This window comes from Giraffa tippelskirchi, chromosome 12 (assembly GCF_054371585.1).
Source record: "Giraffa tippelskirchi isolate mGirTip1 chromosome 12, T2T-mGirTip1v1.2.pri, whole genome shotgun sequence".
NCBI lineage: Eukaryota > Metazoa > Chordata > Mammalia > Artiodactyla > Giraffidae > Giraffa > Giraffa tippelskirchi.
The window spans coordinates 41,554,725-41,578,012 of record NC_137286.1 but is presented as its reverse complement, the minus strand read 5'-3'; the positions used below and the strand labels follow the sequence as shown (position 1 = coordinate 41,578,012).

The 23,288-nt window shown below is 44.5% G+C and overlaps 1 protein-coding gene and 1 long non-coding RNA gene across 5 annotated transcripts in view; one reads left to right on the top strand and one right to left on the bottom strand.

Annotated features, from left to right (window-relative positions):
* Positions 1-22,795, top strand: part of ANKRD34C (ankyrin repeat domain 34C) — a 104,301-nt gene extending 81,506 nt beyond the window's left edge. For 3 of the 4 annotated variants that reach the window (XM_081546696.1, XM_081546693.1, XM_081546694.1), the window contains one exon: positions 20,783-22,795. In XM_081546696.1, coding sequence (XP_081402822.1) covers positions 20,827-22,434 — 1,608 coding nt within the window. In that variant the 5' untranslated portion in view covers positions 20,783-20,826 and the 3' untranslated portion in view covers positions 22,435-22,795. Of the gene's footprint in view, positions 1-11,159; positions 11,437-20,782 lie in introns of all 4 variants that reach the window. The other variant, XM_081546695.1, reaches the window with a different exon arrangement.
* On the bottom strand, positions 19,593-21,994 carry LOC145528383 (uncharacterized). The gene is made up of 2 exons (XR_014070364.1): positions 20,870-21,994; positions 19,593-19,963 (listed from the first exon to the last, which is right to left on the bottom strand). It is a non-coding gene; the product is annotated as an uncharacterized LOC145528383 (long non-coding RNA).
* Positions 22,796-23,288: the final 493 nt, after the last annotated feature.

The window sequence follows — 23,288 nt, the reverse complement described above, 5'->3', positions numbered from 1 at the left end:
TCCCTTGCATTGGCAGGTGGATTCTCAACCACTGGACCACCAGGGAAGACCTGTCTTATGTATAATTTCAAATTTTATAAAATTTCATCATGATATCCAGCAGGGGTTACTGTTCCAGATCCTAAGAGTGGTGGCTTTGGGCTGCTACCCAGGGTCACCAGTTGTTCTGGTTTGCCCAGGACAGAGAGGGTTCTTGGGAACTTGGCCTTTTTAGGGCTGAAACCAGGGAAGTCTGGGACAAATCAGGATAAGCTGGTCAGTGCTGTCATCACAGGCACAAATAAGCTTTATGGCCACTGTCTTAGTCAAATTTTGAGTTTAGCCATGTCCTCCCTCTGACATAAGTATGTTCTATCCATAACAGGTGACGAGCACACCCACTTCTCTCCTCAATCATTGCAGGAATCAGATTAAAATGCAGGAACTCTCCTCCACATCTGATGCTTTAAAGGGAGTGACAAAGATATCAGAGTAGGTAGTGCCCACACCACCAGCAGAGAAACACAGCCCAAAGGAAACATGATGGAGGAGATCCAAAGGGTCTTCTGCTCAAATATGGTTCCTGGTACAAACCATACAGCGCTATCCTGGGGGTCTGCAAACAAGAGCTGTATCTCCACAAACAGGTCAGCTCCACACTCCCAATTCTTGGAAATTTGCATATCAAGAATCTCCTTTGAGAGATGAGAAGGGCTTTTAGACAAAATTATTTTAAAAACACAAGGCTCTCACAGGACCCAAAAGCACAAGCTCACAGCTTCTAACTAGGTTAGCTAAACAAGGACACTCCTTGGAGGGAACTGCTAGCACGGACTCTATTTTGGGCATTTCAGAGGAACACTGGTGATCATGACTTATACTGGATAGAGTGGCTATTTGGGGACATTTATTTTTGCTGAAATATTTGCTTGAGTGTTTTTATAAAGTACTTCAAATCTGTAAAGATAAAAACAATTTCCGTAGGAGCCTTTAGAAGAGGGTGGGAAGGAATACAGTGATCATGATACCGCAGCATTTATGTTGCCACGACACTTTCTGATACATTCAATACCATCTCTTTAGAGCGAAGTTATAAAAGAACCAAAGCAGAGATAACAGCATGCATTTGGCATGAAACAAACATTGTGAGCTGGTTGCCTCCGCTGGTTTCCCCACAACTTTCATTTCCCCCGAAAGGACAGGATAACAACTAAAGAAGTTTCATGGGGGCAATGACTCTTTCTATTGGGAGGAACAGAGAACGTCCAGATGTTCAAGCTGGATTTAGAAAAGGCAGAGGAACAAGAGATCAAATTCCCAACATCCGTTGGATCATTGAAAAAGCAAGAGAGTTCCAGAAAAACATCTACTTCTGCTTTATTGAACATGCCAAAGCCTTTGACTGTGTGGATCACAACAAACTGTGGAAAATTATTAGAGATGTGAATACCATCCTGCCTCCTGAGAAATCTGTATGCACGTCAAGAAGCAACAGTTAGAACCAGACATGGAACAACGGACTGGTTCAAATTGGGAAAGCAGTAAGTCAAATTGTATATTGTCACCCTGCTTATTTAACTTACATGCAGAGTACATCATGTGAAACACCAGGCTGGATGAAGCATCAGCTGGAATCAAGATCGCTGGGAGAAATATTAATAACCTCAGATATGCAGATGACAGCACCCTTCTGGCAGAAAGTGAAGAGGAACTGAAGAGCCTCTTGATAAAAATGAAAGAGGAGAGTGAAAAAGCTGGCTTAAAACTCAACATTCAAAAAACTAAGATCATGGCATCCGGTCACATCATTTCATGGCAAATAGACGCGGAAACAATGGAAGCAGTGACTAACTTTATTTTCTTGGGCTCCAAAATCACTGCAGATGGTGACTGTAGCCATGAAATTAAAAGATGCTTGCTCCTTGGAAGAAAAGCTATGACTAACCTCGACAGCATATTAAAAAGCAGAGACATTACTTTGCTGACAAAGGTCTGTCTAGTTAAAGCTACAGTTTTTCTAGTAGTCATGTATGGAGATGAGAGTTGGACCATAAAGAAAGCTGAGCACTGAAGAACTGATGCTTTTGAACTCTGGTGTTGGAGAAGACTCTTGAGAGTCCCTTGGACTGCAAGGAGATCCAACCAGTCAATCCTGAAGGAAATCAAGCCTGGGTGTTCATTGGAAGGTCTGATGTTGAAGCTGAAACTCCAATACTTTGGCCACCTGATGCGAAGAGATGACTCATTGGAAAAGACCCTGATGCTGGGAAAGATTGAGGGCAGGAGAAGAAGGGGACAACGGAGGATGAGATGGTTGGATGGCATCACCGACTCAATGGACATGAGTTTGAGCAAGCTCTGGGAGTTGGTGATGGACAAGGAAGCCTGGCGAGCTGCAGTCCATGGGGTCGCAAAGAGTCAGGCACGACTGAGCTACTGAACTAAACTGAACTGACTGGGAGGAAAAGGGTGTTTGGGAATCGTGGATGCATTCAGGTTTGCAGGCAGCTTGCTGGGGGCAGGTTCCAGCCACCCTGACCATTGTCACTGCACCACCTCTGGGTGCAGTCCCTTTCACCCCTGCTTCTCAGAAACAGTAGGTCTCAGCAGCATTGGGCACCTACAGGGACATCCTGATTCGGGAGTCTGGGATGAAACAAGGTACATCTGAGAGCCTTAGCCCTGCCTCTACATTAATATCTTTTGGAGATCTTCCAAAATCATCCATGCATGGGTTCACCTCCATTCAAGGAGACTCAGCTACTTTTTTTTTTTTTAATATACCAAGTAATTTCTAATGGACTGTCTGCACCAGAATCACTGCTGAAATTCAATGTTCAAACTTTGAAGAAATAATCACAAGATAGGTAGGTGGACAGATAGATTGAATGAGAAATAGTTGGATAGATAGGAGATGAGAGAGGGAAAGAGAGAAATAAATAGATAACCCATATGAAAAATAGATGAACAGTAGTGATTGTCTATGGATCAGGAAATTATGAACAATTTTATTTACTTTATGCCTATTTTCTAATCAACTCTGAATCACCGACACCAACAGAAAAGTGATTAGATGATATAGTGAGTAATTATACAGAAAGATAGGCAATAAACATTAAAAAAATCAACCTGACTGTGGGACTTCCCTGGAGATCCAATGGTTAAGACTCTACTCTCAATGCAGGGGTTCGATCCCTGGTTGGGGAAGATTTCAGATGCCACACAGCATGGCCAAAAAAAAAAAAAAAAATCAACCTGACTAGTAATACAGAAAAAATACAAGTTGAAACAATGACCTGATACATTTTTAAAAGATCATACTGGTGCATTTCTTTAATAATGAGGTCCAGTGTGGTTGAGGATGCATTTTATAATGAGCAAGGGGTAATGAAAACTGGTACAATCTTTCTGGAAGACACATTTAAAATCTGTATCAAAAATATTAAAATTTTGCATACCCTTTTGTCTAAAATCTCAAATACTTTGCTCTAAGGAAATAATTCTGAATTCTGAAAAAGACTAACTAAAAAAAAGATCTTCATTGCAATGTTATTTACAATAGAGAGAAACTACGTAAAACCTTCACATCTTTAGCAGAATTCAGGAAAGAAATTATGGTTCATGCCTGCACTAAAATACAATGTAACCATTGACAATGAAGTAGAAAAATGGCATGCAATTATGTGGCGATAAGCTCTCAGAAAGGCAATGCCAAAGAATGCTCAAACTACCACACAATTACACTCATCTCACAGGCTAGCAAAGGAATGCTCAAAATTCTCCAAGCCAGGCTTCAGCAATACATGAACCATGAACTTCCAGATGTTCAAGCTGGTTTTAGAAAAGGCAGAGGAACCGGAGATCAAATTGCCAACATCCTCTGGTTCATCGAAAAAGCAAGAGAGTTCCAGAAAAACATCTATTTCTGCTTTACTGACTATGCCAAAGCCTTTGACTGTGTGGATTACAATAAACTGTGGAAAATTCTGAAAGAAATGGGAATACCAGACCACCTGACCTGCCTCTTGAGAAACCTGTATGCAGGTCAGGAAGCAACAGTTAGAACTGAACATGGAACAACAGACTGGTTCCAAAGAGGAAAAGGAGTCCGTCAAGGCTGTATATTGTCACCCTGCTTATTTAACTTACATGCAGAGTACATCATGAGAAACGCTGGGCTGGAAGAAACACAAGCTGGAATCAAGATTGCCGGGAGAAATATCAATAACCTCAGATATGCAGATGACACACCCTTATGGCAGAAAATGAAGAGGAACTAAAAATCCTCTTGATGAAAGTGAAAGAGAAGAGTGAAAAAGTTGGCTTAAAGCTCAACATTCAGAAAACTAAGTTCATGGCATCCGGTCCCATCACTTCATGGCAACTAGATGGATAAACAGTGGAAACAGTGTCAGGTTTTATTTTTGGGGCTCCAAAATCACTGAGATGGTGATTGCAGCCATGAAATTAAAAGATGCTTACTCCCTGGAAGGAAAGTTATGACCAACCTAGATAGCATATTAAAAAGCAGAGAAATTAGTCAACAAAGGTCCATCTAGTCAAGGCTATGGTTTTTCCAGTGGTCATGTATGGATGTGAGAGTTGGACTGTGAAGAAAGCTGAGAGCTGAAGAATTGATGCTTTTGAACTGTGGTGTTGGTGAAGATTCTTGAGAGTCCCTTGGACTGCAAGGAGATCCAACCAGTCCATCTTAAAGGAGATCAGCCCTGGGTGTTCATTGGAAGGACTGATGTTGAAGCTGAAACTCCAATACTTTGGCCACCTCATGTGAAGAGTTGACTCATTGGAAAAGACCCTGATGCTGGGAAGGATTGGGGGCAGGAGGAGAAAGGGATGACAGAGGATGAGATGGCTGGATGGCATCACTGACTCGATGGACATGGGTTTGGGTGGACTCAGGGAGTTGGTGATGGACAGGGAGGCCTGGCGTGCTTGCGATTCATGGGGTCGCAAAGAGTCGGACACGACTGAGTGACTGAACTGAACTGAACTGAAGCTCTCAGAGTAAAAAAAATACATAATTTAAATTGATAGCTCTATAGCCTGAATTTTGAGGAAGAAAAGAAAGGACGCAGTATAAATACAATATACTCTATTGTTGAATTCTTGTTTTGTAAAATTATACTTATATTTCATATTTAAATGTATATGGTCTCTTTTTCCTGCTCACCTGCATTTTGCAAGTTTTCAGTGACAAAGTTTTCAGTTTCAGTTTTCAGTTTCATTGTGGTGGTCACATTATGCATTTCCTATTTATTTTCTTGGTAACAGAATTCTATTTTCACTGTGGTAGCATTAAACCAAACCAAGGAAAGGAGTCATTTCTTGCTCTAAGACAAACCATAACAATCTTGCTTTCTGTATCCCCAACATCTCTTGCATATGACTGATATCTTCTAAAATTTATTTTAATTAATTTTATTTTTGACTGTGCTGGGTCTTTGTTGCTGTGCGAGGACTTTCTCTAGTTGTAACAAATGGGGGCAATTCTCTAGTTTCAGTGCATGGGCTTCTCATTGCCGTCGTTTCTCTTGCTGTGGGGCACAGGTTCTACAGTGTGTGGGCTCAGTAGTTGTGGCATACGGACTTAGTTGCCCACCGCATGTGGGATTTTTCTGGACCAAGGACTGAACCCATTTCCCTTGCATCGGCAGGTGGATTCCCAACCACAGGGAATTCCTGCATATGACTAATTTCTAACGCAAAGTATCCAGGAGAAGTCAGCTGTGAGATGTACTGCTGGGGAAGGTGTGTTCTTCTGATAAAAGGGACGCATGCATCTGGCTCTACGACATTGCAGTTTTCTTGTCTGGAATGTGCATGTTCTGGAGCTGTATAGTGAGCACGGGATAATGAAAACTGTTGCAATCTTTCTGGAGGACACATTTAAAATCTGCATTAAATTTTTTTCTTTCTCAAAATTCAGGCTATAAAGCTATTGATTTAAATTACGTATTTTTTCCTGTCTGGAATGTAAATGTCCTGTCTGGAGCTGCCAGCAGCCTTCTAGTGCACTGCTGGTCCTGAAAGTTTTGAGCCTCTGAACAAACAGTAGCAACTGCCCATCTTCAGACATTTTGTTATGTAAGAAAACAAGTCCCTCTGTTTAGATGGAGCTTTCTATCACTTGCATCAAAAAGCATCACTCGCTGATTTAAGTGTGCCGTAAAAACACTTGAAACAATTTTTTTTTTTAAGAATTAAGAGGTGTAACAAAAGGACTAGAAGAATAAGTCTATATCTTATCTAGAATATACCTGCACATTTGTAATGTAATGTATTTTATGTGTACATTGCATTTGTGTACATGTGTTACAATTTACTGTAACACAACCCAGTAAAAGATATTTCAAATTTTATAACAGTCTAGACATCCAGTCCACCAGTACCGGTCTCCTAAGACCTGGTAGTCCCGGTGTTAATTTGCTGTATGATCTTGGGAAAGCACCTCATCATTCTATAAATCAGACTCCCACATGGTGTAAGACAATGAATCAAATGATTCTTACAGCTCCTTGCTAAGAGCTCTAGCTAAAGAGCTCTGTGCTCATCTCTGTCTGTTATTCTCTTCCCTGTGGACAATGACTTGACCAAAAAGATATTCTGTGTAGGGAAACTGCTCAAGAATGGGAAATAAACACTATTGTTCCTTGGCTTAAAAACAGAGGCATACTCATGGATACAGAGACCAGACTGGTGGTTACCAGAGGCGGGGAGGGCATGGGGGTGGGTGAAATGGGAGAAGGGAGTTAAAAAGTCCAAACTCCCAGCTATAAAATAAATAAGTCCTGGAGATGTAATGGACAGCATGGAGACTATAGTTAATAATACTAGGGACTTCCCTGGTGGTCCAGGGGCTAAGGCTCCTTGCTCCCAATACAGAGGGCCTGGGTTCAGTCCTTGGTCAGGGAACTAGATCCCACATGCCACATCTAAGAGTTGGCATGCTGCAACTAAAAAAAAAAACAAAAAAAGGAAAGAAAAAGATCCCACATGCCACCATGAAGATCTAAGATCCTGAGTGCCCTCAACTAAGATCCTGGTGCAGCCAAATGAATAATACATAAATAAATACATAATTTAAATAACACCAATACCATGTTGTATATTTGAAAGCTGCTAAGAGAGTAAATCTTAAAAGTTTTCACCACGTATACAGAAAATTTTGTAACTATGTATGGTGATGATGTTAACCAGACTTATTATGGTGATTATTTCACAATTTAAACAAATACTGAGTCATTATGTTATAAACTTGAAACTAATATAATGCTATATGTCAATTATATCTCAATAAACAACAAACAACAACAAACACAGATGGCACCAAGGATCACTTTATAATTTTCTTTGTGGTGTCAGAATACCATCTAATGTGATTTTCTTCTGTTAAGAACAGAGTGAACTCTCCCCAAATCTCCCAACCAAGTCGAAATCCTAGAACACATTCTTTCTAACACTTTTCTACTGAGATGCTCCATGCTTCCCCATGGTGTGCATGCCCCTTTGCTACAACAGGTAATAAATCCAACATGTTCAACTACAGGTCTGTTCCGGGAGGACTTTGACTAGAGGACATTGACAATAGTAAGCATTCAAAAATGTTTGTTGCTACTATTAGCAATGATTATTTTTAAAAATAACTATTGTTGCTATTAAGTAAGTGGCTCCAGCATAAAAGATGCATCTCTGGGAAGCAGCTGATATTCTACCCAGAAGGCAGATTTGTGATAGGTTGCAAAAGGCTTTTGTCTCATATTCTCTTATATGAAACGGATGGCAGCTGCTGATACACACACATGCATACACACACACACAAATGCTGACAAATCTTAATCTTCAGAAAGTTCCTCCACAAAAGGAGAAGATATGTCTTTCTTGTTCACAGCTGAATCTCTAGCAATAAAGGAATACAGATCACATCACATAGCCCCAACTCAAGAAGTTTGTCCTGAATGAATGAATTTGAGCATACTGGGAGATTTTAACAGTTTAATTTAAACATTAATAGATCAGGTACACAAAGGTAGTGAAAACAAATATACTTATGCCCTACCAGACACTGCACTAAACATTTAACATGGATTAACTTGGCTGCCTCTGATCCCCATCCTATGAAGTAGATCCTACAATGAACTCAGTTTTATGGGGGTGGAAACTGAAGCACAGGGTGGTTTAGTGGTTCACCAGGGATCCCATGGCTGGTAGGTGGCTGAGTTAGGATTTAAATCCAGGTAGCATGTGAAGAGTTGACTCATTGGAAAAGATCCTGATGCTGGGAAGGATTGGGGGCAGGAGGAGAAGGGGACGACAGAGGATGAGATGGCTGGATGGCATCACCGACTTGATGGACATGGGTTTGGGTGGACTCTGGGAGTTGGTGATGGACAGGGAGGCCTGGCGTGCTGCGGTTCATGGGGTCGCAAAGAGTCAGACACGACTGAGCGACTGAACTGAGTCTGATTTCAAAGTCTGTGCTCTTAACCAATATGTTCCACTGACTTGCAGTATAAAATAAAGTTATAAAGAGTAATAGTGTGCAACCAACTTTATAGGCAGATTTGTTATGACCAACCTAGACAGCATATTAAAAAGCAGAGACATAACTTTGCCAACAAAGGTCCATCTAGTCAAAGCTATGGTTTTTTCAGTAGTCATGTATGGATGTGAGAGCTGGACTATAAAGAAAGCTGAGTGCCAAAGAATTGATGCCTTTGAACTGTGATGCTGGAGAAGACTCTTGAGAGTCCCTTGGACTGCAAGGTGATCCAACCAGTCCATCCTAAAGGAAATCAGTCCTGAATATTCATTGGAAGGACTGATGCTGAAGCTGAAGCTCCAGAACTTTGGCCATCTGATACGAAGAACTGACTCTTTTGAAAAGACCCTGATGCTGGAAAAGATGGAGGAGGAGAAGGGGACAACAGAGGATGAGATGGTTGGATGGGATCACCGACTCAATGGATGTGAGTTTGAGTAAACTCCAGGAGTTGGTGATGGACAGGGAGGCCTAGTGTGCTGCAGTCCATGGGGTCAAAAAGAGTTGGACATGACTGAGCAACTGAGCTGAACTGAACTTGTGTTGTTTATATCCAAAAACACAGAAAGTAGATTATTTTCTCCATTGAGGAAAAACGCTCTTTGAGTATTTTAAATTGTTCATTTAATAAGCCACAAAGTGGAAATTACATAGATCCTACAATTTGACCACAGCAAAATAACATTTGGTATAGACACCGAGAATAAAAGGGGGAAAGCAGGGATGAAATATCAGGAATGAAAAAGGGAATATAAGAACAGATTCAGGACTACCCTGGTGGTCCAGTGGTTAGGACTTTCTCCTTCCAATGCAGGGAGTGCAGGTTTGAACCCTGGTTGGAGGTAAGATCCCATATGCCTTGAGGCCAAAACACCAAAACATAAAACCAAAGCAATATTGTAACAAATTCAATAAGGACTTTAAAAATGGTCCACATCAAAAAAATTTTTAATCAAAAATAAATAAATGTTGATACTTTAAAGAAGAACAGATTCAGAAGAGATGAAAAATTCTGATGGGTTATCTACAAGTTCATACCAATAAATTTGAAAATGTAAATGAGATGGACTTTTCTAAGCAAATATAAATCACCCAAAATTGACTCAAGAGGAATCAGAAAATGAATACTCTATTACTTACCAATAATTTTGGAAAGAATAATTAAAGACCTAGCCTTCCAAAATCCACCAAGCCCAGCTTGATTTATAGAGGCATTCTTTAAATCACCAATGAGCAAATAGATAGCTTATAATTTAAAAACACCAATGTGTAGGAAAAACCAGGATGCTTTCAAAATCATCCCAGAAAGTTAGCATAACCTAGTGTCAAATCTGAATGAGAACCCCACCATTGCCTAAAAAGGAAAAATTAATTTTATTTATTAGTATAGATGCCCCCTAAAAGCCCTAAGAAAAATTAGTAATTTTATTCAACTGTATTTTTTATGAAAGAACATATATCAACCAGATAAATTTGCTGGGGGAATATATACATGGCATGATTAACGATGGCATTTTGAATCAGTAAGCAGAGGATGGACTAGTCAGGTTTGGTGTTAGGACAGTTGACTTCCTGCCTTCATCAAATCCTTGCCCTACCCTATGTATAGGTACAATTTACAGATGAAGAGATAACTTAAGCAACAACATCATCATCATCAACAAAAACAATAACAGCAAAGTAAGCTGCTAGAACTCTTAAGTAATTCCTTTTGTGATTCTGGGTCTCCTTAAGCTAGACAGGAAATCTAGAAGCCATGAAAGATAAGACTTACAGACTTGAGGACACACAACCTTGAAATGGCTTTGCAGACAACCCCACCAAATATTATTCAGTGCTTAACAAATAATGGGTGCCACATGAAAACATTTCCAATGGTAATACTATGAAAACATACTATGAAAACACTAAGTGATAAAGGTAAATGACAGAACAATAGTTATATTTTTGAGATCAGTAAAATCGATAACCCTTTGGCAACTTTGATTAAAAAAAACTGGGCATGGGAGGGGGAAGACACACATAAACAATATTAAGAATGAAAAGGGGGTATAGTTTCAGAGAAAAGCAAACACTATAAGGTAATACTAGTTGTAACTTTGTGCCTGTGAACTTGAAATTGTAAATGAGATGGACAATTTTCTAGGAAAATGTAAATGACTAAAACTGACTCAAGAAGATGTGGGACTTTTTTTTTAAAGGAAAAATAGAACTCTTTGGATATAGATATAGAGCCACAGATAGATTGATATAGCTAGATATATGATAGATAGATATAGATAGATGATATATATCAGTAGGTTTGTGGTTTAAAAATGCAGGTTACTTCTGAGGAATGGGACTAACAGAGGCAAGGCTAGGTGGAGGGGGGCAGCTGCTTTTCTAAATACAAGCTGTGTGCTTTGAATCCTGTAAAAGCCACGAATTACTTTCGTGATAAAGGAAGCAAAAATTGTTGGTGAGTGGCTCTCCGGGAAGTCCCAGGGACAAGCCAGAGGTGGGCTAAAGGATGGAGCTGGAATGGAATCCAACCGCTCCTCTGTGATAACCGGATTCTCCCGGGTCTCACCGTCGTCACACCTGCCCCCTCTTCTCTCCCTCTCCTTCCCACTGTGGACAGACATCCTGAGATCAGAGGGCGTTGATGAAACAGGGCAGAGCCGCGGGAAGAGGAAAGAAGACAGAAGTTCAAATCCCTCCTCCAGTCTGGGGTTTGCAGTGTCAGACTTTGGGGAGCGTCCCCTCACTTTCTCCCGATCCAAGGGTCGCCGCGCCCCATCCGCACCCACCACCCTCTGGGGTTCCTAGAGACTCAAGCTAAATTGTTGAGCGAGTCTAATCCCGCAAGAGCTGGCGATGAGGGGGCGGGGTGGCCGGCGCCTCGGCCGAGGCTGCAGGTAGGAGCATCCCCGCCCCCGCTGCCCCCTCCTTCCCCCTGCCTCCCTAGCACACACACCCACACAAGCCTCGCGCCTTCCGGCTGGAGAGATGCTCTGAGGAGCCAGCGGGCAGCGGCTTCTCCTTAGCCAGCCGAATTGAAGAAGCCCCTGAAGGGCTAGCGTTGCGCAGGAGACCAACAAGCCAGAACTGGGGACAATTCTTATCTTTCTTTCAAGCTTCTTTCTTTCGCTTAAAAAACAAACAAACAAACCAAAAAACTCCCTTGTTCCCACTGCAACTTGGAGGAGCATGGAATGATTGGAAGGAACTGACGCAGAAGCTTTATTTATAAACCCTAAAGAAGTTCTGGGCAAGTCGCTCCACGGGACCCGCGAGGCCCCAGGTAACCCCAGCTCCAGGCGCTGGCTCAGTATGGCAAGCCATCCCACAGCCTTAGGCAGGGGTGCGGGGCGCCCCCTGACTTTGCTTCTGGAGCAATGACACTCCCCGTGGCCCGGACCCAGGTGGCCTCGCTTGGTGAGCGTCCCCACCAGGTAAGCGCACCCCGGGGGGTCTCCACTGGTCACCTGAATGGGACCTTCAGCTCCTAAGAAGTAAGTCCACATAGTTTAGCCACAGGCATGAGTGGGAGGTTTGTAGGAAAGAGTGTTTTTTATCACAGGAAATTGTGGGAGATAGGAGTGGAAGATGGTATTAAATTTTTTATTTTCGTATTGACGCGTGGGGATGAGATGCGTAGGGGGATGAATTTTTGTCGGAAATGCTTGTGGATCGGGCCTGGAGATAGGGGGTCTGAATTTGTGCATGGACTGAAGGGGGAGCGAAGCCCACAGTTTTTGCAGAAACCTGTGATGAATGGGAGGTGAGAGGTGATGATCCTGAAAATGTACCATATATTGCGTAGAGTATGAATCTAAGCATTTGAGAGAAATGATGGGAGAAGCACTTACCGCCCTGGCTTCACCTGACCCCCACACTCGGCCATCTCCACGAAGATGCTCACAGGTACTGGCAACAATGGATACCCGCGCGCACTGCCTGCGCGCCCCGAGCCCGCGGAGTTCAGCACCTGGGACAGAGCCCGCGGGGGCCGCGCGCGGCTCCCGGAGAACACCCGGCATCCTGTCTCCGCCCCAGTCCACCGCGGCTCCCGGCTGAGAGCGGCTACCCAACGCCGCCCCTACAGCCGGGAGAGAGGATTCTCGAATCGCAAAGGCAAACGTGGAACTCAGTGTCTGATCTGCTTCTAACTGCTTCCCGTGACTGCGGAAGGAAGAGGTGGAGTATGAACACATACCTCCTAGCTTCCGCAAATACTACAGCTGAAAGGCGTGGCCTCCTGGATTTTGAAAGGTGGACCCAACCTTCTTCAAATTTTAACACTTACTGAGAGCTTTCTATGTGCCAAGGCCCTGTGCAAAACGCTCTCTACATGAGTTACTTTATGGTTAGAGCCTGCCACAAATGGGTCTATGATCCCCATTTTACAGATGAGAACATTGAGGCAAGAGAACTTGAGTAACTTGCCCCAGTTTATACAAACACCAAATGGCAGAGCAGCATTCTTAAGCTCCAATCTGGGCTGCAATAGTCGGGAGATATGTCGGGCAGAATTCTGTCAAAGAGCTCTGAAATTGGGATCAGAGGAACCGAGTTTAAATTAAAGCAGTACCACTTACAGACGTGTGCTCTTGGGCAAGATTACCTAATGTGTCTGGACTTCAGGCTCTGTATCGGTAAAGTTAGGATAATAAAGCTTCCCCTGCAGAAGTACTAGGGGAGGGAGTGTCAAAGAGATCTTGTATGTGGCAAGATTCAGGTAACTTTGAATTGTGGTTGTGTGGTGGTGGCAGGTGGAAGGAGGGAGCAGGCAATTCAAAGAGAAAGAGGAGTGGCAATGAACTCTGCTGGGGTTTTACAGGGTTCTGGGCACAGCTGAGAGCAGGGTTTAATCCATCTTAAAACATTCCCATTAAAAAACGTTAAAGCACTGTTCCAGTCAGGCAATACAGAATTGGGTACCACATTTCTCCCCCAGCCCAGTACTATGCAGCCTTGTTCTACACTAATCAGGCTAAAGTTCTGGGAAGACCTGGCAGTGAAAGAGTCTATATTCAGCGAGATTTAAAGACTCAATCTCTGTCTTTTAAACTTCCCACTCATAAACGGGGAAAGGTTGAACAAGATGGCTCCTCTCAGCTTCAAAAGTCTAAGAATTCCATAGTTTGTGGATAATGAAATAATCCAAGGGTTTCTGGGCTTCCCCATTCACTCAGATGGTAAAGAATCTGTCTACAATACAGGAGACCTGAGTTCAATCCCTGGGTTGGGAAGATCCCCTGGAGAAGGGAATCGCTACCCACTCTAGTATTCTTGCCAGGAGAATCCCATAGACAGAGGAGCCTGGTGGGCTACAGTCCATAGCGTCACAGAGTTGGACACGACTGAGTGACTAACACTTCTGGACAAAAAAGGCAAACAATTCCACCCATTCATCTCCTCCATCAAAAAAATATTTTGAGTGTGTGTGTTAGTGATGTTTTAGTTTTCAGCATTTCTTTTCCAGTCCATGTGCCTTTGAAATTATGTTAGTCACCATTATAATGGAGTTGAGTTACATACAAAACAGCCCAGCTTCAAAGAAGGCAGTTGGTATCAGCCTGGGGCAAAAACATACATATGAGCACTTTATGGTAAGTCCCTACATATGAGCCTCAAGTTTTGAACTTTTGAAGATGCAAATGTGCATTCACCTGTCCAATCACGTAAGTCAGTTCCCATATCTGGCATATATTGTCATGTGGGTGCATCCTCTACACGTGATTGTGCTTTTCTATACTCTGCTGCTGCTGCTGCTGCTAAGTCGCTTCATTCGTGTCCGACTCTGTGCGACCCCATAGATGGCAGCTCACCAGGCTCCTCCATCCATGGGATTTTCCAGGCAAGAGTTCTATACTCTACAGCACTTTTGTGTGTGTGTGTGTGTGTTTGTTTTTATGCATTATCTGTGTGAAAAGTATTATAAATCTATTACAGTACAGTACAGTTGTTTTCAGTCACTCAGTCATGTTCAACTTTTTACCACCCCATGGACTGCAGCACACCTGTCCTTCACCATCTACTGGAGTTTGCTCAAACTCATGTCCATCGAGTTGGTGATGCCATCCAGTCAACTCATCCTCTGTCACCCCCTTCTCCTCCTGCCTTCAATCTTTCCCAGCATCAGTGTCTTTTCCAATGAGTTGGCTCTTCAAATTAGGTGACCAAAGTATTGGAGCTTCAGCTTCAGCATCAGTCCTTCCAATGAATATTCAGGGTTGATTTGCTCCCGGATTGACTGGTTTGATCTCAGTACATTACAGTACAGTATTATAGAGCAAATGTGTTGGTTGGGTGCCTACGCTAACTTTGTGGGACTTAGCAACAAATTGGACTTACGAATGTACTCTTGGAATGGAACTCATCCGTATGCAGGGGACTTACTGTATTGGGTTATAAAACCTTGGGAAGTAGCAATAAGGGAAATGAAACACAAGGCAAGGAAAGAGGACAAGCAAATACATTATTGAGCTCTTCACGGCTTGGCAACCAGTGCAGTGATTGCTCAGTCTTTCGGAAATTGTATAATCCACTGCATCTCACCCAGACCCAAACTAGGCTATTAGAAGAAAGGGAAAAGAGTTTACCTGACATCTACCACCCATCTCCCATCAGTCAACATTTGTCCTACAAAAAGCCAATCTTCACCACCCACTTCTGAGCAGAGTAACTTGATCTCTCCAGGCCGCTGATGGAGAAACAGTCTCTCCAATAGTCAGTTTCTCCTGGTCGGTTGCACCCAGGTGTGGGGCTCTGCCATCTGTAGCAGTGACAGCAAGGGTGACCTGACTCTGTGACCAAGGTATAGACCTTTTGAAGGCCACTTGGGCAAGAGAGCAAGGTGAGCAGCCAACACCCAGAGAGGAGAGGCAGACGTACATCTGAGATGACACATAAAGCGAGTCTGGCATCATCTGCAAGGCTTGTCAATAAGCCATGTGACCTGCAATCTCTTCAACCCACTTTTCTTGATGTGAAAAGTGTAAGGCGGCTGCAGCACCCTAACAGTTAATGTTAAGGCAGCACACTTTATCTGGGCTACAGGGATGAGGTAAGGATCTGATTCTGTCCTTGCACGGAGCTCCCGCATTTTCATCATTTAAGGATTTAAGTGGGGAGGACCACAGTGAAAAAAAATGGCTAGAGACAACCTGAAAAGTAGCTCACTGGGGATAGAGAAAGTTCTCTCCATCGGTGGGCTAGACAACCCAGATCTCAGAGAGCAGCTGGGATGTTGAGCCTCCATCCTGCTCTCTCCTTAGGGGCCGGGGGAAGAGTAGATGGGGGACAAGCCTGAGCTCAGAGGAGGAGGTAGCCGCTGATGCAAAGTGAAGGGAGAGATGCACCTCCCAGATATTCTATCCTCTCCCTCTTTTTCTTTCTTCTTTTGCTCCCTACCTGCCTCCCTCCACCCCAGACTTTGAGGTGGTCCAGAGCTATGTGACTGGCACCACACACAACACAGAGAGAGACAACCCAGTGGTCCACCCACATCCCCTTTTCATCTTCCTTTCCTTATTGTCTTCCTCCCTTCCTCCATCTTTCCCTTTATCCAACTTTCAAATTATTACACAGCTGATGAGGGACAAAAGACAGTTTCCCTGCCTCGAGGGGCTCAGAGATAAGGGCAGGAGGGTGACCGATGGTTAACCAGATCAGTACTCCAAGTGAGGAGGGTGACCCCAGGGAATGCAGTACCCATATTTTTTCTTTTGGTATGTTGTGTGTGTGTGTGTGTCTCTCTCTGAGAGAGACAGAGAATGCAAAGATGATGTATAGTATTCCAGTGAAGGAATACACTACAATTTATTTTCTTTTTTAAAAAATATTTTTATTTAGTTATGTATTTATTTATTTGGGTGTGCCTGGTCTTAGTTGTGGCATGAGCAATCTTTAGTTGTGGCATGTGGGATCTAGTTCCTTGACCAGGGATAGAACCTGGGCTGCCTGCATTGGGAGCCCAGTGCCTTAGCCACCGGAACATCAGGGAAGTCTCTCTATTTTCATCTTAAGGGATTGTTTCTAGTTTTGGCTTTTTTATGAAAAGGGCTGCCAGGATCATTTTTGCACGTGTTTTGCTACACATATTTATCAGTAATCTATTCCTGAGAACAAAACATCCCCCAAATGAGTGGCTTAAGTGAAGAATCACTTCTTTGCCAATAGTTCTGGAATTGGAACATCTGCGGGCCTCCCCCGAGCTCCCTTATGTAGTTGCCATCTTCTGGGGCTTTGGCTGCTCTGAGCTGGCCTCATGGACACTCCAGTGTTCGCTGGGGCTGTCAGCTGAAATGCCCTGTGTTCTTTCTGGCAGGATACCCTAGGCTTCTGTCCATGGCAGTCAGATTCTAACAGAGCAAATACTGAAGCTGCAAGGTCCCCTGAGGCCTTGCCTTGAAAGCCACACAAAGTTAGTTCTGCTGCATCTTATTGGTCAAAGCAAATCCCATGACTCCTCCTTTCCATGGGAGGAGAAGGAAGATCTCATCACAAATGGTGTGCACATGGGGAGGGGAGGACTTTGTGGCCATACTTTTCGGTCCACCACACACCTAAACCCAGGCATGGAATTACTGGGTCAGAGCGCAGGCATTGGCTCAGTGGAACCAACTGACGCTCCACCGATGCGTGCCTCCTGCTTCCACCTTCTTGCATCCTTGATGCTGTTGGTCTAATTTTAGCCTCGCTGGAGGGGGTAGTGCTATGGCTACACGGCGCTGTAATTTGATTTTCCTTGATTACTAACAAGGCTGAGCACCGTCTTCTGTACTTATTGGCCATTTGTGTATCCTCTTTTGGAGGAAGTGATTTGTAGGTGTTCTTTATATAGTCTGGATATGAGTCAGTTGTAATTTTATTCCACTCTCTCCCTTCTATCTTGAGTGATTTTTCTCTTGATTAAAAAGGAAGTAACATTGGAGCTGAGATTTGAGGGCTGATGAATAATTAAAGAAGAGCGGGGCGGGCTTATAGTTAGAAACATGAACAGGGCTAGAAGGAAGAAAAGGAAAAAGTGGGGCGGTTGAGCAATGGCCAGCTTTCAAGATAGATGGAGCATAAAGAGAACAGGAGTAGCAGGCAGGTGCTGAAGATGGGTGGCCAGGAGATGAAGGGCCCCTTGGATGGAATGGAAGACAGCTTGTTTTCACTGCACGTTGCCTTTTCTTCCTTTGTGTGTTAGTGGCTCAGTCATGTCCGACTCTTTGCGATCCCATGGACTGTAGCCCACCAGGTTTTTCCATCCATGGAATTCTCCAGGCAAGAATACTGGAGTGGTTTGCCATTCCCTTCTCCATTTCTTCCTTTAGCTCTTGAAAATTCTGCTTTAAATGCCCAGAGTTTAGGGATTAACAAGCTTATCAACTCACGGAACAGTAATAAAATGATCATATGTAGGACCACTGCTGCTGCTGCTGCTGCTGCTGCTAAGTCGCTTCAGTCGTGTCCGACTCTGTGCGACCCCATAGACGGCAGCCCATCAGGCTCCGCCGTCCCTGGGATTCTCCAGGCAAGAATACTGGAGTGGGTTGCCATTTCCTTCTCCAGTGCATGAAAGGGAAAAGTGAAAGGGAAGTCACTCAGTCGTGTCTGACTCTTAGCGACCCCATGGACTGTAGCCTACCAGGCTCCTCCATCCATGGGATTTTCCAGGCAAGAGTACTGGAGTGGGGTGCCATTGCCTTCTCCGTGTAGGACCACAGGAGAGTTAAAATGACAGAATCAGAAGAGAAAGAAAGGCCACATCAGGGAGAGAAGGGAGAGAGAAAGAATCAGTAGGAGAGGACTTCCCTGGTGGCCCAGTGGTTGGGTGTCCACCTGCCAATGCAGGGAACATGGGTTCAATCCCTGGTCCCGTAAGATTCCACATGCCTTGGGGCAACTAAACCCTGGCCACTACAACTACTGAGCCTGTGCTCCACAACAAGAGAAGCCTCTACAAGGAGAAGTCCTCCCCACAACTAGAGAAAGCCTGCACAGTAAGGAAGACCCAGCACAGCCAATAAATAAATCAACAAACAAATAGAACTGGTAGTAGACTGAAGAAAGAAGCATCGAGTTGAAGAGACAGAAACAGAGACTTCTTGTGGATACACTTAATAACATATGGTATCTGGATGGTAGTGATTTTACAGAAAAATCTCATAGGAACACAAAGACACAATTGCGACAAGATCAGACTGAGACGGAGTTGTTACAACAGAGCATTTGGAAGAAGCAGAAAATGATCTGAAACAGAAAGATACATCCTAGACTGTAAATCAAAGTTACTTCTGAAGGGAAAGAGGATCTTTGAAGAGGGTTGGGAGGGGGCGTAAAGGGTACCTCTTCTTCTTTATACACTTAAGTATGAATTGGGCTTTTTTCCCCAAAAATAAACAAGTATCTATTCATGTGTTGAATGTTTTAAAAGGCTATATATCCATCTATCAACTTGAGCCAAGAAAAGCTGACTTCCTACTTAATTTTTGCATGCGTGTGTTCTCAGTCATGTCCAACTCTTTGTGACTTTAGCTGCTGCTAAGTTGCTTCAGCCGTGTCTGACTTTTTGTGACCCTATAAACTTTAGCCCGCCAGGCTCCTCCGTCCATGGGATTTCCCAGGTGAGAATGATGGATTGGGTTGCCATTTCCTTCTCCAGGAGATCTTTTTGACCCAGAGATCAAACCCATGGCTCCTGGCATGTCTCCTTCATTGCAGGCAGATTCTTTACCACTGAGCCACTGGGGAAGCCCTCTTATACAATAGAGGGATGGAAATTGATCAATAATTGCTCAGAGGAGTGGGGCAACAGGAAGGATGGTGTGCATCAGAGGAGAAGGAAAGCTCAGGCATTGTAACACCTGCGCAGCTGAGCCCAAAGGACCTAAAGTCCACATGGAGGGGCCGTGTGGGCAGAGTACAGCCAGTGAGAGGTGTAGGGCTGGCAGGCATCAATTCTGGGAGACCATATTTCTTTATTCCTTGAAGACCTCTCGATCAACACCCATGTTGGAGGCTCTAAGTCCAGGAATCAGGTAATCAACACAAGGAAAACCAATGCAGGAAACCCAGGTTTGACAAACTTCGACGGGGATAGCTCTGGTATGAGCTTTATTTCCTGACACTGGTGAGCAAAGATGCAATCAATCCCTTGTCCACCCTCTGCCTCAGGTCTGCTCAACCAGAGGGGAGAGGGTGGCAATGCATCATTCCAGCGGGTCTGAGAGTCTGATTGTCAAGGATGAGAACTCTGACATCTGCTGGAGAAGTGGGAACTACAGCCTGGAAAGGGATGGCTGGACTGTTTTTGTTTTTGTAAGCTTTTCCCCCTGCGATGACTGTGATACACATTTGGTTTAGGAAGTACAGCAAAAAGAACATGAAAACCATTCACAATCTCATCTTCATTGTGGTGCATTTTCTTCTGGTCTTTTGGATACACACCTAGAGCAACAGTGCATTAAATCATTATTGACGAGGTAACTTATGAAGTGTAAGTCATTGCTAAAGGCTGAGGCTACAGCAGTGAACAAGATAGACACAAACTTTTCCTTATGGCAAATTAGACCTTAGTGATGCCAACAGACAAAAAACAAAGTTTCTTAAACTGCAGTGTGATAAATATGTGCAGTCAATGCAGTAAGAGCTTGCATGTTTTCTTTCTTATTCTCTCCTAGACATTACGCCAGCTGCTTTACGTGTGGTTACCTGTTTAATTAATATATACAGGATCTCATTTAATCTTCACAATGACTTTATGGGGTAGCCTGCTACTATCACCACCCCCACCCCTGCTAGGTTACAGATGAAGTAGCAAATTCAGGAAAGTTAAATAACCAAGCAAGAGACTTCCCTGGTGGTCCAGTGGCTAAGACTCCGAGCTCCCAATGCAGGGGATCTGGGTTCGATCCCTGGTTAGAGAACTAAACTCCCACATGCAGCAACTAAAGAGCCCATGTGCTGCAACTAAGACCCAGTGTAGCCAATAAATAAACAAAACAAAACCAAGCAAGGTGGCATCACTTGGGATCAGTCTGGGACATGACTATATACAGACTCTGTAACAGCTGCGCTGCTCAGATCGACTATAGAATGTGTGCATGCATGCTCAGTTGTGTCTGACTCTTTGTGACCCCATGGACTGTAACCTGCCAGGCTCCTCTGTCTGTGGGATTTTCCAGGCAAGGATATGGGAGTGGGCTGTCACTTCCTTCTCCAAAGCTATAGAATATATGACACTTCTCTCTCTTCTTCCCTTGCTAGGTCTGACCGCTGCTGTGGCTCAGAGACCCTAAGCTGTAGCCAGGATGATGGATGATGACACGGAACTGAGGACGGATGGAAACTCACTTTTAAAGGCTGTGTGGCTTGGGAGGCTCAGGCTGACCAGGCTCCTCCTGGAAGGGGGCGCATACATCAACGAAAGCAATGACAAGGGGGAGACGGCTCTCATGGTGGCATGCATCACCAAGCACGTGGACCAGCAGAGCATCAGCAAGTCCAAGATGGTCAAGTACCTGCTGGACAACAGGGCAGACCCCAACATCCAGGATAAGTCTGGCAAGACTGCCCTCATCCATGCCTGCATCCGAAGAGCTGGAGTGGACGTGGTCTCCCTGCTGCTGGAGAATGGAGCAGACCCCAGCCTTGAGGACCGCACTGGGGCTTCAGCTCTGGTTTATGCCATAAATGCAGATGACAAGGATGCATTGAGACATCTTCTGGATGCCTGCAAGGCCAAAGGCAAGGAGGTGATTATCATAACGACAGACAAGTCGTCTTCGGGCACAAAAACCACCAAACAGTATCTGAATGTCCCCCCTTCACCCAAAGAGGAAGACAGACAGTCGCCTCCTCCATGTGCTTCTCCATCTGAGGTTGAACTGAAGGCTCCAGGCCTGGGGTCTCCACCCAGCGAAAAGGAAGATGACTTCTTTGGCCTCCAGTCAGGGCATCCAAGTAGTTGCAACACTGCCAAGGCTCTTAATGAACCCGGGTCGCCTGCTCGGAAAGTTGGGAATCTCAAAAGGGCCCGCCTGCCTCAGCTGAAGAGGCTCCAGTCTGAGCCCTGGGGCCTGACCGCACCCTCCGTGTTGGCCGCCTCCTGCGTGCGTCAGGATGAGACCCACGGCGTGGGCATGGACGGCGAGGTCAAGAGCATCAGTGATGTGTCCTTCCCCAGAAGGGGCCCCCTCTCCAGAACCAGCAGCATTGATGGCAAAGATGCCAGCCTTGTTCACACAGTCACGGAACAGGTTGTGAAGATCCCGGTCTCTTTAGCACCGGCCTCATGGAAGGCAGCCTACGAGAAGACTCAGGCTCCCCACCCACTTCTGGCCAGAAGAGGCACTCTCCCGATCGACCAAGAGAAGGTGGGCATCTGCCCAGTGGGTCCCTCTGCTCTCAAAGACACCGTGACCCTCAAACGGCTGGAGAATGACCTCTATGATTTAGAGTTACAGCCTGGGGCCGACCTGCCCAACCCTATCTCCCTAGAATCAGGCAAAGGACCACTGGATCGCAAGAAGCTCAACAGCTCCCACCTTTCTCTCTTCCAGGGCTCCAGGGAGTCCCTGGACACTGTGTCCAGCACATCACCCAACTCAGCCCGCCGCAGGCCACCCCATCTTCTAGAAAGACGAGGTTCCGGAACCTTGCTCCTGGACCGAATTTCTCAGACCAGGCCTGGCTTCCTCCCACCTTTAAATGTAAATCTGAACCCACCTATCCCGGATATTAGAGCAAGCAGCAAACCTTCCTCTCCACTTGCTAGTGGCTTAAAATCCATGGTTCCTGTTGCTCCGAGCTCACCAAAGAGAGTTGACTTGAGAAGTAAAAAGAAACTCCTCCGGAGGCATTCTATGCAAGTTGAGCAGATGAAGCAGCTGTCTGACTTTGAGGAAATCATGACCTAGACTAAGCTTTTAGGGAGGGTTTTTTTTTTTTTTTTTTAATCTATGTAGTTTATGAATAGTACTATAATCTAGACCAACTTGGCCATGCAGGCTCTCTGTATCCTGATCATTCCTTAATGCTGGGCTGCTTCAAAAGAGATGGAAACAGACTGCCGCTTCCCTCCTGAAAGGACATCTGGGGTTTTATAGGGCTCCTTGGAAACAGCTCAGGATAACTGGGTTTTAGAGTTGAAATTGCAAAAAAAAAAAAAAAAAAATCTTCCAAAGAAGAAAACCTTTGGAAAGTCACACAGCAGGTACCATGATATGAGCTGCTGACACCTGTTCTTTTCCATCAGACAAACAAGAATTTAAATCACAAGATGGTATTTGGAGTATGTCATGTGTCATAAATCTATAAAGTGCCTAAAGAGAAAAATGAGGGGCTTTAACAGGTGTTAGAATGTGCAGAAGCTCAACACCAATCCCCAGGCTATGAAATTTGGGGATACATGTTACATCTGGGGAAACAGAAGCAGCATTCTCCCATCAGGGAGGTTCTGGCATCTGGTTCCTACCTTGAACCATGCCAGAGGGCACTGGTTGGTAGAGCACAGTGGAGCTCCTCCAGAACTCCAGGAACAGACTTTGTCCACTAATTTGGGTGTCCTTTGGGTGTCTCTCGTGTTTCACAGGGTAAAGAATCCACCTGCAATGCAGGAGACTTGGGTTCGATCCCTGGGTCAGGAAGATCCCCTGGAGAAGGAAATGGCAACCCACTCCAGTAGTCTAGCCTGGAGAATCCCACGGACAGAAAAGTTTGGCAGGCTACAGTCTACGGGGTCGCAAAGATTCAGATGCAACAGAGTGACAAA